The sequence below is a fragment of the Scyliorhinus canicula genome, chromosome 10 (genome assembly GCF_902713615.1).
Source record: "Scyliorhinus canicula chromosome 10, sScyCan1.1, whole genome shotgun sequence".
Classification (NCBI taxonomy): domain Eukaryota; kingdom Metazoa; phylum Chordata; class Chondrichthyes; order Carcharhiniformes; family Scyliorhinidae; genus Scyliorhinus; species Scyliorhinus canicula.
This window is the reverse complement of record NC_052155.1, coordinates 51,687,646-51,706,574: the sequence shown is the minus strand read 5'-3', so window position 1 is coordinate 51,706,574 and position 18,929 is coordinate 51,687,646. Positions and strand designations below refer to the sequence as shown.

At 48.3% G+C, this 18,929-nt stretch overlaps 1 protein-coding gene across 2 annotated transcripts in view; it reads left to right on the top strand.

Moving 5' to 3' along the window:
• The window catches only part of LOC119972362 (tubulin delta chain-like), a 138,817-nt gene that overhangs the window by 106,435 nt on the left and 13,453 nt on the right, over positions 1–18,929 (top strand). For both annotated transcript variants that reach the window (XM_038808919.1, XM_038808920.1), the window contains exons 8-10: positions 9,659–9,754; positions 10,711–10,786; positions 12,565–12,706. In XM_038808919.1, the coding sequence (XP_038664847.1) occupies positions 9,659–9,754; positions 10,711–10,786; positions 12,565–12,706 (314 nt within the window). The remainder of the gene's footprint in view (positions 1–9,658; positions 9,755–10,710; positions 10,787–12,564; positions 12,707–18,929) is intronic.

The window sequence follows — 18,929 nt, the reverse complement described above, 5'->3', positions numbered from 1 at the left end:
GTGATGCTTTGATACCTGGAATCTCTGGTTTAGAATGACAGAAGCCACATGCCTTAATGCCCCCTGATAACCTTTACTCTGCCCGCATCCCCATTTTGGGAATCATTGCATTGAACAGGAATGAGTAAATCATATTCTTAATCTGGAACTCGGCATTGGATGACTGATATATTTTGCCTGGTAGAAGTGCCAATGGTGGGGTTTTCAAATGGGGGTGGGGGAGGGTCCCTATTTTAATCTCATGGACATCATAAATAATCACTTGAGAACCAAAATCACTGTAAATTGGCTATACAATGCTCCTGAGAAGTCTTGTGTGAGAACGATTGATAGAATTATACCAATCTGGCATCTAGAGCTGTGGACCCTCTCCCTATTTCTGTCCACGGCATCTTTGTCAATCTCTAACTATCCGCTGACCCTCGATCCAGCCTCACCGGTCAACGAAACCACCCCCACACCCCAACAACAGTATAAACCTGATCCTATTTCCAGTTCTCTCCAGCTTTGACAGAGTCATCCAGCCTCGAAACGTTTGCTCTCTTCTCTTTCCACAGATGCTGCCAGACCTGCTGAGATTGTCCAATATTTTCTGTTTTTGTTTCAGATTCCAGAATCCGCAGTCATTTGCTTTGATCTCCTTATTTTTAGTCTTTGATTAAGGAACACTTGCAGGAAGTGTTGAATTTTGTCTTCCAATATATATCTACACAGCGGGCATAAGATTAAGGGAAGATTTACAAACATAAAAATTAGGAGCAGGAATAGGCCACTCGGTCCCTTGAGCCTGCCCCATTTGATAAGATAATGGCTGATCTGATTATAACTTAAACCCCCCGTTCTTGCCAACCCCCGATAACCTTTCACCTCCTTGTTAATTCAAGATTCTATCGAGCTCAGCCTTAAAAATATTCAAAAGACTTTGCTTCCGCCGCCTTTTGAGGAATTGTTCCAGAGAAGCACGACCTTCTGAGAGAAAAACAGTCTCCTCATCTCCTTCTTAAATACCTTAATTTTAAACAGTGGTTCAAGATTCACTAACAAGAGGAAGCATCCTCCCCACATCCACCCTGTCAATACCCCTCAGGATCTTAAAAGCTTTGATCAAGTCGCCTCTTACTCTTCAAAACTCTAGTGGATACCAACCTAACCTCTCCAACCGTTCCTAAAATGGCAACTGGCTTATTCCAGCATTGCTTCCAGTGCTTTACATCTTCCCTTAAATAAGGACACCAAAGCTATTCACAATACTCCAGATGTGGTCTCACCAATGTCCTGTACTTAACCTCACTACTTTTGCAATCAGTTCCCCTCACAATAAATTGTAACATTCTATAAGCTTTGCAAATTACTTGCTGTAACTGTATACTAGCCTTTTGTGATTCATGCACTAGGACACCCAGATCCCTCTGCACCTCAGAGCTTTGCAATCTCTCACCATTTAGTTTATAAACTTTTAAAATTCTTCCGCCAAAATTTGCCCGTAGTGTCTTCGACAAGGCTCCACCCTCTGTAGTGCTGCTCCCGGAACAGCTAAGGGTTCAACCTCCGCCCCTCCTCCCCCCCCCCTCCTCAGCATGGCGCTTGCCCTGGCCACATGCAATGGCACGTTGATGTCCCCGCTGCTGCTCGATCGCTATGAATAGAATAACCAACTCAACAGGCTCCGTTATTCTCCAGAATCATGCACTGAAAAGAAAAGAACTCCAAGTTGAACAATGAGGATTTCTGACAGAGCTTTGACCCTTCTGCCCTCTATCCCTCTGGGACATCCGCTCATGCTCCTACTGAGTGCTCCTCCACTGAGCCTCACATCCTCCCCTCTCACACTGCCACTTCATTACAGTTGTCCCCGTCAACTCCACCAGGATGGGACCCTCTAGAGTTGAGGTGACACCTTCCCTGTACCCTCGCGACCATTCCCCATACCCCCCAACCCCTGGCATTGGGTGCAAGAGCAATTGACTGGATGTTGGGTGTCACAACTCCTTGGGCTAGTGCGCGGACAATTCCAGCCCCACTTAACACGCAGTCTGAACACAGGAGAAATTAAATATTATTTTAAATGCCCGAGGTCCTTGGTTAAGCCCAATAAGCTACAGTCACCAGGTTTTCAACTTTGGAACACTAGAAACCTTTTACAGTAGTCCCCCGTTATACCGCGCTCCGCAATACCGCGGTTCGCGATATACCGCGGGGGGGATTATGGACCCCAACTGTCAGTTGTGTCAATTTCAGCGGCCGCTGATTATTTCAGTGAGAGCAGCTTCCCTCTCTGGATCAAAGTGAGCCGGCCGCTGAAATTGACACTGCCGGCTGCTCTCTCCCTCCAATCAGAAACATTAAAACTTAAAAGTTGGATTGGAGGGAGAGAGCAGCCGGCAGTGTCAATTTCAGCGGCCGGCTCACTTTGATCCAGAGAGGGAAGCTGCTCTCACTGAAATAATCAGCCGGCCGCTGAAATTGACACTGCCGAGGGGGGGGGCGGGTGTTGGGGGGAGAAGAGGGGGGGCGGGTGTTGGGGGGGGAGAGGAGGGGGGCGGGTGTGGGGGAGACCCCCCTGGGGGTGTGGGGGAGACCCCCCTGGGGGTGTGGGGGAGAGAGGGGGGCCCTGCGGGTGTTGCGGGAGAGAGGGGGGTCCTGCGGGTGTTGGGGGGGGAGAGGTGGGGGGACGGGTGTTGGGGGGGGAGCGGGTGTGGGGGAGACCCCCTGTGGGTGTGGGGGAGACCCCCCTGGGGGTGTGGGGGAGAGAGGGTGGACCTGCGGGTGTTGGGGGGAGAGAGGAGGGCCCTGCGGGTGTTGGGGGAGAGAGGGGGGCCCTGCGGGTGTTGGGGGACGGGGGAGGAGAGGGGGGGGGGGGAGGGGGCGAGCCGGAGGGTGTGGGGAGGGGGCGAGCCGGAGGGTGTGGGGGGAGAGGGGGCAAGCCGAAGGGAAAAAAAAGAAATTGACACTGCCGGCTGCTCTCTTCCTCCAATCAGAAACATTAAAACTTAAAAGTTGGATTGGAGGGAGAGAGCAGTGGGCAGTGTCAATTTCAGCGGCCGGCTGATTTCAGTGAGAGCAGCTTCCCTCTCCGGATCAAAGTGAGCCGGCCGCTGAAATTTTAATTGGATCCACGATGGGGGTTTTAAATTTATTTAAAAATCTATGCTAGCGCTTCCCATTGTGAGTCTACGGGGGTCTGACCTCTCCCCCCGCCCCCCGTAGACTCTCAATGGGAAGCGCTAGCATAGATTTTTAAATAAATTTAAAACCCCCATCGTGGATATCCGCGGCTCGGTTGCAACGCGGGTGGCTGTCTTGGACCCCAACACCCGCGTTATAAAGGGGGACTACTGTATTATGTACATTATTATAATTAAACGAACTGAAAGTGTGACTATCAATTACCCTTTTTCCAATGCCCCCTTCCTAACTACCCCCATTCTCTACACACACAGAGACAGACAACATAGTGGGGAAAGAGTGGTGGAAAGGGAAAGAAAATAAAAACAAAAGGATAAAGATCCTTGATGCACAGGAATGACTTCCAGTCAATGTCTTTCTGAAGTTCAGGCTGTCGTTTTGGTACCTCTTCTTTCTATGCTTCAGATGGTTTTCTTTGGAAAGGTTGGCCACCATCTCTGCAGAGTCCGCATCATTCCAGGTTCACTGCAAAGGATGTTCCAGGCACTCGCTACTTTCTGAACATTACAGCAGCTCTTTCACTTCAGCAAGCAGGACAGAGCGAGTGATGTCACAACGGCACCCGGTGAATATTCAGTAAGGGGGGAAAGGTCCGGAGTGAGCACTCGCTAGTGACATTCTAATGTATGAGGTTCCCGGACTCTCACGCCGTATTTTGCACTACTCCACTAGTGAGAAGGGGGGAAAATCGTAAATCCCGATTTTACCGGAGTGAATCGTATTTTCCGATTCTGGATTTTGAGCCCGGGCTCCATTCTCACTGACGGTTAGCACAAGCTCAAAATCGGTCCCCAAAGTAATTAATTCACTTGGTTTATTTGTTGTCTTGGTTAACAAATTAATTTAACCAGTTTAAATTCCTAATTTAACGAAGTATTGGTTACAGGTTCCCAGTTCCCAGCCAACCACTACAAGAGTCACTGATGGCACCTCCTCCCACCAGAACTGACCCTCACCAGCGCCCCCATCCCCAGAGTTCAACCTCCCAACCCCAAGTTTACACAGTCACTAAATTCCCAACTCCCCACTTCTTTGTGATCTGCACAAGGTTAAGGACAATACCTACCAGCCTTCACTTTCACCTTTACGCCCCACACAGCCAATCAGCCCGCTAACATTCACTGCCCATGCTCACACAGTAACTCTTGGCCAATTGAGACGTTTGCAAAAGTATCGGTGTGATTGAACAACAGCGAAAGCTTCAGCTGTTCAGGGAAGCTAGAGGACTCCAGAGAGCCAAACCTTCCCGAGTGGCACGGGATCTAGCTGGGCACCAGGATCACATCAAATTGATACAAAGAAAGCGAGTTGCCTCTGTTTTAACCACTGATTCACAATCCTGTGTTTAGAAAAATAATTTTCCTGCTCTCTGTCTTAAGTCTCTTGCATTTATTCTTAAATCTACCTTCCCTTGTTTTGGACTACATGATCTCTCTGTTTCTATCAACTTTGACCTCATCCCTTCATGATCACCCTGTAATCTCCATTGTTCGAATTAAAACAACTCTAAAAGGACAAACGCACCGATTGACAACAAATAGACTTTGAACAGTTGAGAGCATAGTTTTCTCCAAGCCTACTGTTTCTCTCCCATTTTGCCAAGATAGATGTTGACTTGCTGGGACAGTGTTTGATTGTACTGGTATCTGCAGCTTCTGGTATCGCTCCCATGTGGTCACTTCATAACTGAGACCAAAGAGCATTTTGGCCAACTATCTGAGTGCAGAGGATGTCCAAATCCTGTCGTCCTCATCATGTACAATTTCTCAGCAGGGATTGCGAGATGGATTCTGGTGAAAAAGGCATTCCAACCCATTTGACCACAGCCCCACTCTGCCAGATGGACATTAGGACACTGGATACCCATCAGCAAGAGAGCAGTAGGAGATGGCCTCGGTAACCTATATTGGGAACAAGGAGAAAAAATTGGGCTGAAGGGCCCTTTCACTAAACCTATAGAAACAGAAAATTGGAGCAGGAGTAGGCCATTCGGACCTTTGAACCTGCTCCTCCATTCATTATAATCATGGCTGATCTTCCAACTCAGTAACCTGTTCCCACTTTGCCCCCATATCCTTTCATCTCTTTTACTCTAAGAGCTATATATAACTCCTTCGTGAAAACATTCTGGCCCCCGGGATCCTCCAATCCCGCGGCCAAGTTCTGATGGCGGCGTGAAAAGCAGCGCGAACCACTCTGGCGTCAACGGCCCTCGATTGTCAGGTATTCACCCCTTCCTAGGGGGCTAGGTCGGTGCCGGTGTGGTCCCCGCTGCTCCAGCCGCCGTGGTATGGCCGCGTGAGTCCGCGCATGCATGCTACAGCCGGCGCGAGTCCGCGCATGTGCGCTATGTCCAGCTCGAGTCCGCGCATGCGCGTGGGTTCCCGTCTCCGCGCCGGCCCCCGGGCAATATGGCGGAGCACTATAGGGGCCCGGCGTGGAGGAACATAGGCCCCCACAGAACCAGCCCACACGCCGATCAGTAGGCCCCGATCGCGGTTCAGGCCACCGTGGAGGCCCCCCCACCTTCACCCCACCCCGGGGCAGGATCTGTTTGATTGTACTGGTATCTGCAGCCTCTGGTATCGCTCCCATGTGGTCACTTCATAACTGAGACCAAAGAGCATTTTGGCCAACTATCTGAGTGCAGAGGATGTCCTAATCCTGTCGTCCTCATCATGTACAATTTCTCAGCAGGGATTGCTCCGCACACCAGGACGGCCTCCGCACACAGAACTTCCAGGTCCTGCCGGCGGGACTCGGCCGAATTCGGCGGGCACTCGGCCCGTCGAGACCCGGTGAATCGCTGGGGGGGGGGGGGGGGGGGGGGGGGGGGCGGGAGAGGGGGGCGCTTTCAACGGCCCTCGACCGGCACGGCCGCAATCTCGCGGGTGCCCGAGAATCATCGCCGCAGAATCGTCGAGCTGGCGTCGAGGCAGCGTGGTGTGATTCTCGGGCCCCCCCCCCGGGATTCTCCGGCGCGGGGTCGGAGAACCCTGGCCCCAATGTTTTGGCCTCAGCTGCTTTCTGTGGTAGTGAATTCCATAGGCCGAGCACTCACTGGGTGGAAGAAATTTCTCCTCATCTCAGTCCTGCATCCTTTGACTGTGATCTCTGGTTCTGGACTCCCACTGGGAACATCCTTCCTGCATCTACCCTACTTAGTCCTGTTAGAATTTTATATCCCCCTTCATTCATCTAAAAGCCAATGAATATAAAGCTAACCCACTCAATCTCTCCTCATATGTCACTCTTGTCTTCCAGGAATCAGTTTGGTAAGCCTTTGCTTCATTCCCTCTATAACAAGAACATCCTTCCTCAGATAAGGGGACTTGCACTGCAGACAACGGGCGCGGTTCTCCTCTCCCCACGCCGGGTGGGAGAATTGTGGGAGGGCCGGGCGAATCATGACACGTCGCCCTGGCACCCCCCCACGATTCTCCCACCCCCCCCCCCCAAAATGGCGTGTCGCGGAATCGCTGCTCGCCGTTTTCCACGGCGACCGCCGATTCTCTGGCCGGGATGGGCCGAGCGGCCTGATGTTCCCGACCTGTTCACGCCGGCGGCAACCACACCTGGTCGCTGCCGGCGTGAACATAGCGCGAAAGGTAAGTTTGGGGCCTGTGGGGGGGCGGAGAGGGGATCGAGCACCACGGCCGTGCTCGGGAGCGGACTGGTCCGCGATCGGTGCCCACCGATCGTCGGGCCGGCGCCCCGCAAGGTCAAGCTGCCGTGTCTTGCGGGGCAGCGGAGGGGAAGACGGCAACCGCGCATGCGTGGGTTGGAGCCAGCCAACCTGCGCATGCGCGGCTGACGTCACTTAGGTGCCGCCGTCGCGTCATTCTCGGTGCGCCGCTTTGAGGCAAGCGTCAAGGCCCGGCGGCCAAGTTTCTCACAACGCCGCTCCTAGCCCCCTGGGGGGGGAGGGGGGGGGGTGAATAGGGTGCGAGGAACGCCCTCCAACGCCGTCGTGAAACTCGGCCAAGTTCACGACGGCCTTCCTGATGCCGCGCGGGAGCGGAGAATTGCGCCCAATATTCCAGTGTGGTCTATATAATTGCAGCAAGACATCCCTGCTCATGTACTCAGATTCTCTCTCTTTGAAGGCCAGCATATCAATTGCCTTTTTTACTGCCTGCTGCACAGGGGCTGTTTAGCATAGGGCTAAATCGCTGGCCTTTAAAGCAGACCAAGGCAGGCCAGCAGCACGGTTCAATTCCTGTACCAGCCTCCCCGAACAGGCGCCGGAATGTGGCGACTAGGGGCTTTTCATAGTAACTTCATTTGAAGCCTACTTGTGACAATAAGCGGTTTTCATTTCATTTCATTTCATTTTTTCACCTGCATGCTTACTTTTAGCGACTAGTGTACAAGGACCATAAGACCATAAAATATAGAAGGAGAATTAGGCCATTCATTCCACTGAGTCTGCTCCGTCATTGAATCATTGCTGATATGTTTCTCATCCCCATTCTCCTGCCTTCTCCCCATAACCCCTGATCCCCTTATTAATCCAGAACCTATCTATCTCTGTCTTAAAGACACTCAGTGCAATGAGTTTTACAGATTCACCAGCCTCTGGCTGAAGAAATTCCTACTCATCTCAGTTTTAAAGGATTGTCCCTTCAGTCTGAGGCTGTGCCCTCGGGTTCTAGTCTCTCCTATCAGTGGAGTCATCTTCTCCACGTGCACTCTATCTAGGCCCCCCAGTATTCTGATAAGTTTCAATAAGATCCCTCCCTCATCCTTCTAAACTTTGAGTATACACCCAGAGTCCTCAACCGCTTCTCATATAACAACACCCAAGTCGCATTGCCCCCCTCACAATCTATGGCTATTCAGATAATAATCTGCTTTCCTGTTTTTGCTAACAAAGTGGATAAGCTCACATTCATCCACATTATACTGCATTTGCCGTGCATTTGCCCATTCACTCAGCCTGTCGAATCTCACTAAAGCATCTCTGCATCCTCCTCACAGCTCACCCTCCCACCCAACTTTGTGGCATCTGCAAATTTGGAGATATTATTTACTTCCCTCATCTGAACCATTAATATATATTGTGAATAACTGGGGTCCTAACACTGATCTCTGCGGTACATCACTAGACCCGTTTATTCCTTCTTTTTGTTTCCTGTCTGCCAACCAGTTTTCTATCCATCTCAATACACTACCCCCAATCCCATGTGCTTTTACACGCTAATCTCTTATGTGGGACTTTGTCAAAGCCTTCTGAAAGTCCAAATGCACCACATCCACTGGCTCCCCTTCATCAATTATACTAGTAATATCCTCAAAGAACTCCAGTAGATTTGTCAAGCATGATTTCCCTTTCGTAAATCCATGCTGACTCTGTCCGATCCCGCCATTGTTTTCCAATGCTCTGCTATTACATTTTTTATAATGGATTCTAGCATTTTCCCCACAATCGACGACAGGTTGACTGGTCTATAATTCCCTGTTTTCCCTCTACCTCCCTTTTTAAATAGTCGGGTTACATTATGTGCCTCTAATCTGCAGGAACTGTTCCAGAGTCTACAGAATCTTGGGAGATGACCACCAATGCATCCACTATTTCTAAGGCCACTGCCTTAAATCCTCCGGGATGTAGATTATCAGGCCATAGAGACTTATTGGCCTTCAATCCCATCAATTTCCCCAACACCACTTCCCCACTAATACTGATTTCCTTCAGTTTCTCCCTCTAATTAAACCCTGTGTTCCCCATCATTTCTGGCACTAGTTTTCTGAAAAGAAGCATTCCAGCTGTTCTCTTCCTTGCAAACTGGACTTGCCTGGACTTGTTCTGCAACTCTTCACAATTGGACATTTTCCCACAAATTCTTGCAGTCGGAGTTGTTGGTCTTTACCTCGTCGCCAATGTAATAACTTCAGGAATTGGCACCACCGGTTAGCTAATGAAACACAATGATTTATTACAACTATAAAGCATCATTTATAATATGTTTAAAACGGTCATTCCACACTCAGCTCTCGGGTCCAACTGCCAGGACAAGCCCCAACATGTTCCACTGAAGTCCCAACTCCTGTCCCTGATTAGACTAGCGGGTCACAGGACTCTTCCCTCAGAGACTGTCCCTTAAAGGGCAAGGGGCTAGCTACTTCATCATGCATCTCTAATTTCCTGTTTAATGTCATTCCCAACATCACCACTATAGTTGGGGGGTCTATATACAGCCCCAAATAACGGTTTCTGCCCTTTGGTGTTTCTAAGCTCTAACCATACAGATTCCACATTGTCGGAGCTAATATCCTTCCTCACTAGTCACCCATTTAGTCACCCTTGCTGGGAAGCCTTTAGACGGTGGCAGCACTGGACTTGGCTGTAACGCCCATAATGTTAAAACAGCTTGACAATGTTCATGGTTTGGGCTTTTATTACAGCATGGTGTTTGCATCATAAGTTGATTTGTTCCATTGTCTAAGTGTGTGTGTTTTTTTTTGTTTGAAGTGGTGTCAGCATTGGTTTGGAGCCTTGGGAGCTGTTGAGATCTGTTTGTCCAGTGCCTACTACCAAGTTCCTCTACACAAGCCAGGTGAACAAGAGGTAGGAGGCAGACCTGGCTGCAGTGAGTTTAATGGGGAAAGTGACTATCTGTTTAGCTGGAGGGAGCCCCATTGGAAGTTTGAACTGGGCTGTGGTGAGTTTGAAATCTGCGTCAATCTAAGGACTGGTGTGAATTTTGAGCTCAGTATCAGCAGCCAATGCTTCCATGGGATGCCGAGCATGTATTAGATACAGACTAAATATCCCTCGCCACTGTCCCATCTAATATTCCCAGAAAGGATACAGCATGGGTTAGATAAAGAAGGATGCTCCTTCAAGCAGCCCATTCTTGAGTCACATTCGAGATAATAGTAGCTGAGGTGGTTTTTATCTTGAGAGACCCTTTGCCTAGGTTGGTCGTAAGCAAGACGGAAGAGTCCCACCTTTGTAATGTGGGGGAGGGTAGCTACTTCCATTGAACACGAGTGCAGCTGCTGGGCTTTCTGCTGTCAGCCCCACATACCAACCCTTCTATTTCAGAGGGGGAAATATTACCACAGAGCCAGTGGTCATTTAATTGAGCCACTGGCCATTTCCTGATAAAGACAACATCCTGCCCTGTGTCATTGTGAGTGTGGACTTAGATTTGCCAAACAGTGCAACAGCTATTAAATGGGTTGTGCGCATTCCATTTGATTACTTCATTGGCCCCTTGTCTGACGTGTATGAAAGCAGGAAGCTAAAGAGTCCCAAGTCAAAAGCCCCCAAAGTGTCAGCTTTAGGTTTAGGGAGTGTTTCACTGGCAGAGGCATTGTCTTTCAAATGAGATGTTAAATTAAGAACATGCCGGCCATCCCAACCCCAAAGATGGGCCAGTTTGGGATACTGAATAAAGATCAATTAACTGAATGGACTTTCTTCTTCCTCCTTTCTAAGAGTTAGGACTTGGTTCCTAACAGTTTGGATTGTCTGTAGACCGCAGCTCCGATCTGATGTAATATCTTTATTGTCCATAGGGGAACTGCATCCTGGGATGGCATGCTGTCCTCCATTGTACGCACCCTTCCTCGTCACTCATGCACGGGGAAAATTGTATCCTTTGCAGATATGCAAAATCAGTTCAGGTGAGGTAAACATTCGGGCCAATTTATTCTCCTCCTTCTGGCATTACAATCCAACTTCAAGAAGCAGCTAAACTGACAGGAGCTTAATTTTAACATTAAAAAAAAAATCAATCCATGTGTGTCTTCCTTAGGGGCTGGTTTAGCTCACTGGGCTAAATCACTGGCTTTTAAAGCAGACCAAGCAGGCCAGCAGCACGGTTCGATTCCCGTCCCAGCCTCCCCGAACAGGCGCTGGAATGTGGCGACTAGGGGCTTTTCACAGTAACTTAATTGAAGCCTACTTGTGACAATAAGCAATTTTCATTTCATTTGTAATGGGCTGGTTTAGCTCACTGGGCTAAATCGCTGGCTTTTCAAGCAGACCAAGCAGGCCAGCAGCACGGTTCGATTCCCGTACCAGCCTCCCTGGACAGGCGCCGGAATGGGCGACTAGGGGCTTTTCATAGTAACTTCATTGAAGCCTACTCGTGACAATAAGCGATTTTCATTCGGGGCTGTTTAGCACACTGGGCTAAATCGCTGGCTTTGAAAGCAGATCAAGGCAGGCCAGCAGCACGGTTCGATTCCCGTACCAGCCTCCCCGAACAGGCGCCGGAATGTGGCGACTAGGGGCTTTTCACAGTAACTTCATTGAAGCCTACTCGTGACAATAAGCAATTTTCATTTTTTAATTTCCTTCCTGCTCCTAATTTTCATCTAATGTCTCCTGGAGACTGAGCTTTTTAAAAAAAAAAACAACTTTGGACATGGCAAGGCCACATTTATTGCCAATCTGCACTTTGTCCTGAGGTGGTGGAAATGAATTGTCTTCTTCCAACTGCAATCCTTTTGGTGATGATGCAGGTTTGGAGATTCCAGGATTGGCTCAGGATGATGGCTATATGTTGTGAGATAGGTCAGCGGTGTCTCACCGGGAGTACTGTCACCTCGAAGTCAGAATGTTGTAGGTTCAATGAGTCCACCTCAGTGACTTGAGCACAGAATCTAGACTGACCCTGCAGTGCTGAGGGAGTGTTGCACTGTTGGCGATGCTGCCTTTTGGATGAGATGTTATACCGAGGCCTTGTAAGTCTCCTCAGGTGGAAGCAATAGATCTCACGCCTTAATTTTGAAAACTAAAGATGAGCAGAAGAGTTCTCCCGGTATCATGGTCAGTATTTATCCTACAAGCAAAATCATTAAACAGGCCATTATTACATTGCAGTTGTGGGAGCTTGATTTCTGCAGCTTGGCATTACAACTGTGACTGCACTTCCAAGTACTTCATAGGCAGTACAGTGCCTTTAGGATATGCAGGCGAAAGGTGCTATATAAATGCAAACATTTCCTTTTATTTCCCTCTTTCTGATATCCTTCAATTAAGGCAACTTGCTCTGGCCCACATTTGACCCTTAACGCTTCCTGACATGGCCGAGCAAGGGGTATAAGACTTGCTGAGGAGGCCCATAGCCAGGTTAACTTGCGCTAGATAATAAACTTGCTAGTGTTGTCCACATGCAGAGAACAATGTTTTTAAAAGCGCTGTTACTCATGTTGGAATATGAATATGATTCCTTAGTGACTCAAACCAAAGTGATAGCCTGGATACTCAGGGCCACTCCTGTACGTTATATAGCGGTGGTTAGAGGGACAGAGTCAGGCCCTCTAGTCGGTATCTGCTAGGGGAGAAGGAATGCGGGCGTTGATGAAGGAATGGCCGTTGGCACAAAATTATTGTCAAGAAATCCTTAATTCCTTTTATATCAGCACCAGAGCACAGCTGTTCTGGCGGTGGCTCGTGGGAGTGGAGTTGACACCTTTAATCGCTCACTTGCGCCCATCATGACGAAAATGAAACAAGGATATGGATGTGTTTCGTGGAACCCTCATCCTTTGAACTATTGGACAGGTCAGTAATCCCAGCGTCGGAAATTCCATAGGGACAATCCATCTCCAGTCAGAGACTCGGGAGGTGATTATGGTACAAGTCGCGGTGCTGAGCCACATACAGACCAAAAGATGCCGGTGTAGATTCTCAGTCGATTTCAGCTGAGTCACAGTAGGGCACAAGAGTGGGACTTGGTTTGCCCCGGAAAGGGGCAGACTGTGGGAATTACAGATCATGCTGCCCAATCCTGCTTCAACACTGTAACACGAGCTGGAATGCATGAGGATAGGATTTAGTTGCTGTATTCTCCTGTCCCAAAGGCTGCAAAGTCAACCAATGTGATTCTCTTTATGGCAAATGCTTACTATAGGTTGGTCCAATGGGGAAACAAGCTAAGAGTTATTTAGAAGAGGACGGGGTGGGGGGATGTTGAGCCTTGGATCATGGTCCGAATCTCTCAGACTCTGAAGATTTTCGGGAGACGGGACCATTTTTGGGTCTTGTTCACAGCAGAAGTGCACCTTCTGGGGTAATTTCACAGGGGGTGCCCGGTTCAGAGTCCACCTCCGACGCCACTGTGCGATTAAGGACTGCAAGCAGGTTGTGGAGACGGGAGGGTGAGATTTCAAGGCCAGCAGAGAGAGTGCTGCTGGTGTACGTGGGATACAGGAATGGACAAAGTGGAGGAGTGAAACTGCTGGAGGCAATGACCAACACTTCCTCACTACCAGCACTATTCCTTACGGCAGAATGGAAGGAAATTAAAAATCTCTGCCGGTGGAGGGCCTCAGGCATATCGATTTCCATCTTAACGTTAAGTCTAATTGCTACGGTGCTCTGAACTCTCACTCTCCATGTGCTGCAGGCACAGCAGGGGTCATAGCTGCCTCCAACTCTTTGGGGTCATATCTCACTCCAATAGAATTAATTTACACTGGACCATTGCTAATAATTGGTGGTTGATGAGTCTTAATTATACAAGTATATAAAAAGGAAGAGAATAGCTAAAGCAAATGTTGGTCTTGGAAGCAGCGACGTGGGAAATAATCATGGGGAATGAGGAAATGGCTGACACATTGAACAACTGCTTTGTGTCTCTTCAGAGTAGAAGACACAAGTTGCATATCAGAAGTAGAAGGTAACCTAGGGGTTAAAAAGTGTGGGGAAACTAAGGTGTTGGAACCAACAATTCTACGGACACGTGCTTGTAGGATTAGAATAGCGGTTTTAATATACTCACAACAGAGCCAGCCGGTTAGCCATTGAACTTTCGGTGAACAGGCCGGCTGACCATGTGGCACTGATCTTTATACAGCAGCTCCAGGGGGGAGGAGTCCTGGGCGGACCAAGGGAGAAGCCCAGTACAATTCTCGAGCATTCCCAGAGCTACTCCCCCTGGTGGTCAGGTAGTGCAACTGCACTTACAGTATAGGCACATGTATATACAGATTATAATCCGGTGTGAATCACATTCACCACATAAGGAAATTAATATAATCGGAGAAAAAGTACTGGAGCGACTTAAGGGTCTAAAATCCAGGAGCTGATGCCCAAGCATTCTAACAGAGATGGTTGCAGAGATAGTGGATGTGCTAGCTATGATTTTCCCAAATTCCTTGGATTCTGGAACAGTTCCAGCAGATTAGAAGTTCACAAATATAACACCGCTATTCAAGAAAGGAGGGAGAGAGAAAACAGAGAACTATTTACAAGGTGGCCTTACACAATCATTGAGATAGTGCGAGAATCTATTATTAAACAAGTCTTAAGAATGTACTGAGAAAATCATAGTATGATCAGAGAAAATCAGTATGGTGTTACAACATGAAAATAGTGTTTGACAAAGTTTTTGAGGATTTAACTTGAAGGTAGATAAAGGGAAATCAGTAGCTATAGTGTGACTGGATTTCCAAAAAGCATTTGATAAGGTTCATAGCCAAATAAGGTTTCATGGTGTGTTGGGACAATGAAATGAAATGAAATGAAAATCGCTTATTGTCACGAGTAGGCTTCAATGAAGTTACTGTGAAAAGCCCCTAGTCGCCACATTCCGGCGCCTGTCCGGGGAGGCTGGTACGGGAATCGAACCGTGCTGCTGGCCTGCTTGGTCTGCTTTAAAAGCCAGCGATTTAGCCGAGTGAGCTAAACCAGCCTAAATTAGCATGGATAGATAATTGGTTAATGTCAGGAAACAAAGAGTAGGGATAAATTTCCAAGTTGGCAGGGCATGACTTGTGGAATGCTGCACGGATAAATATTGGGGTGAATTCTCCGCTGGTATGATCCTCCGTTTCATCGGCAGCGAACCCCCTCTCCCGGGTTTCTGGCGCCATGGGGTGACCAAAATGTGAAATCCCATTGGCTGGCAGCGGGAATCAAAGAATCCTGCTGCTGACAATGGCGCACCACTGAGGAACAAGTGGCTGGGGAGACGGAGAATTCACCCCATTGGGTCTCAACTATTTATAATCTATATTAATGAGTTAGACGAACGGACAGGCAGTAATGTGTCTGATGGTACAAAACTGAGTGGAAACTAAGATGTGAGAGATCATAGAATTTACAGTGCGGAAGGAGGCCATTCGACCCATTGAGTCTGCACAGGCCCTTGGAAAGAGCACCCTACTTAAGACCACACCTCCACCCTCTCCCCGTAACCCAGTAACCCCCACCTAACCTTTTTGGACACTAAGGGCAATTTAGCATGGCCAATCCACCTAACCTGCACATCTTTGGACTATGGGAGAAAACCGGAGTACCCGGAGGTAACCCACGCAGACACGGGGAGAACGTGCAGACTCTGCATAGACAGTGACCCAAGCCGGGAATCAAACCTGGGACCCTGGCGCTGTGAAGCAATAGTGCTAACCACTGTGCTATTGTGCAGCCCTTAGAGGTGCTGCAAAGAGATATAGACAGGTGAATGGACAACAAGACAGCAGACGGAGTAGAAAGTGTCGGGTTATTCACTTTAATTGTAAAATTAGAAAAGCAGATTTTTTTTTAAAGTTGTGAAACTTGTAAACGTTGATGTTCAGAGAGTCCTGGATTTGCCTGTACAAGGAATCCAGAAAGTTAGCATGCTAGTGCTGCAAGCAGACAGGAAGGCAAATGGTATGTTGGCATTTATTGCTCAGGGATTGGAATAAAGAAGTCTTGCTACAGGTGTATAGGGCTTTGGTGGGACCACATATGCAAAACTGGGCACAGTTTTGGTCTCCATCTTTAAGGAAGGATATACTTGTTTTAGAGGTGTTGGAACCAACAATTCTACGGACACCTGCTTGTAGGATTAGAATAGCGGTTTTAATATACTTACAACAGAGCCAGCCTGTTAGCCGTTGAACTTTCGGTGAATTGGCTGGCTGACTCTGTGGCACGGATCTTTATACAGCAGCTCCAGGGGAGGAGTTCTGGGCGGAGCCAAGGGAGGAGCCCAGTACAAACTCGCGAGTACTCCCAGTGCTACTCCCCCTGGTGGTCAGGTAGTGCAACTGTACTTACAATATTAATACATATATATACTTAGAACAGAGTGACATTGGTAACTATAATACCGTGTGAATCTCATTCACCACAAGAGGTGTCACAGCGAAGGTTCACTGGATTGATTCCCGAGAAGAGGACTGCGCAAATTGGATCTATAGTCTCGAGTTTAGCAGAATATGAGTTAATCTCATTGAAACAGGCATAATTCTGAATGATCTTGGCAGGATCGATACTGAGAGGTCGTCTCGGCTGGTTGAGGATTCTAAATTAGAAAGAGTAGATTCCTAGATTATAAAGTGTAGATATACTAAAGGACCTGGATGTCCTCATCAATAAGTCACAGGAGACTAACTTGCAGGTGCAGAAGGAGATTTGGATGGTTAATGGTGATTTGGCCTTTATCGCAAGAGGGTTTGAACACAGGAGTAGTGAAGTCTTGCTTCAACTGTATAGAACCTTGGTTGGACCACATCTGGAGTGCTGCGAGCAGTTTTGGTCTCCTTACCTTGGGGAGGATATTATTGCCATAGAGGGAGTGCAACAAAGGTTCAACAGATTGGTTCCGGGGATGGCGGGACTGTCTTAGGAAGAGAGATTGGGCCTGTATGCTCTCGCGTTTCGAAGAATGAGAGGCGATCTCATTGAAACCTACACAATACTTAAAGGAATAGACAGGATAGATGGAGGTAAGATGTTTCCCAGGGTTGGGGAGTCTAGGACCAGGGGCACCATTTCAAAATAAGAGAGATGTCACTGAGAACCGAGATGAGGAGAAATCTTCTTGCACGGGGGGGTTGTGAACCTTTGGAATTCTCTACCCCAGAGGGCTGTGCAAGCTCAGTGGTTGAGTATGTTTAAAGCAGGTGTTGACAGATTTCTAAATACCAATGACATAAAGGGATATGGGATAGTGTGGTTAAAAAGGCATTGAAGTGGATGATCAGCCATGGTCCTATTGGGTGGCAGAGCAGGCTTGAAAGGCCATACTGCTGCTATCTCTTGTGTGAATTGTCTTCCTGCTGTTGTCCACCCTAACCAGGGGGTCCGGCCCCTGGGAAATGGAGCCAGGGACAGGAACTTGGGAATAATGAATAGACATCAAGGGTGATGCTGCCATCTGCTGCTGTTAGAGGTCATTGCATCTCCGGCTCTAAGAACATAGGAACAGAAGTCAGTCATTCAGCCTTTGGGCTGGTTCCAGAATGCAGTCGCGTCATGGCTGATCTGTATCTCAAATCCACTTAACGCCCTTCGCCGATGAAAATTTATACATCACTGTTTCGAAATTTCTATTACCTGGTATTCACAGCTTGAATACAGGTCCGAGATACGGGGTTTGATATTTAACCCAACGCTGGGAATCAAAGCAGATGGGTGGGGCTTCAAAATGGAACACCGTGCCTTACCATCCTATTCCAGTTGTAACCGCACGGGCCACCAGTTTATCGTTCACCATGGGTTCGGAGGCTGCAGCATTCCCAAAAACAAGGTCGAAGCCTCGTTAGTTTGTGGAGTCTGCACGTTCTCCCCGTGTGTGCGTGGGTTTCCTCCGGGTGCTCCGGTTTCCTCCCACAAATCCCGAAAGACGTGCTGCTAGGTGAATTGGACATTCTGAATTCTCCCTCTGTGGACCCGAACAGGCGCTGGAGTGTGGCGACTAGGGGATTTCAATTTCAGTGACTTCATTGCAGTGTTAATGTAAGCCTACCTGTGACAATAATAAAGATTATTATTATTACAAATCAGGGTCCTATTAGACAATAGAGGAAGTTCTGTGGTGCGGTGGGTGGCTTCCCCCGACACCTGGACCAGTAGCTCCAGGTTCAATCCCACGCCAGGACTCATTGGTCATTGAAGGAACATTCATGATGTGGTTCAATGGACTGATAATCAGCCGGGAATCCATCCACCACCCTGGAATCTCCATTCTTCCTGCCAATCTTCCATAAAAGGCAGGAGATACAAAAGTCTGAGAACACGCACGAACAGATTCAAAAACAGCTTCTTCCCCTCTGTTACCAGACCCCTAAACGACCCCCTTATGGACTGACCTGATTAATACTACACTCCTGTATGCTTCACCCGATGTCGGTATCTCGGTATTTACATTGTGTTGCCCTATTATGTATGTTATTTTATTTTCATGTGCTACATTATCTGTTTGAGCTGCTCGCAGCCAAATACTTTTCACTGTACCTCGGTACACGTGACAATAAACAAATCCAATCCAATCAAACAAATCCAAATCAATCCAGAACCCTTCTCTAGGATTTACCTGCTTTGCTTTTTCCTGCAGCCGCTCAAACTTCTTTAATAGCCTCACGGCAGCGGCTTTAGAGGCGGGGGCTGGGAATATGTTTGGGAAGGTGTACATCAGGTCAGATCTCCAGCACGTTATAACCAGAAGCAGCTGCCTGACTGGCAGTGGTAGGGAGACAACTAAGATAATTTAAATGTCAATTGGAGAGATTGAACTGAGTGCCATGAGCTCTTGTGAACGGTACACTGGCCCCTCGCTGTGCTGGCCAAGAGGTGAGAGGAGGGGCCTGACAGTGGGAAGTTAGAGCCATGTAACTGTTGTGAAGCAGCTCAGTGGCAGCATCCACCAATTGTTGTAAAAACCCATCTGGTTCACTAATGGCCTTTAGGGGAGGAAGTCTGCCGTCCTTACCTGGTCTGGCCTATATTGTGACTCCAGATCCACAGCAATCTAGCTGACTCTTAACTGCCACCTGAAATGGCCTAGCAAGCAACT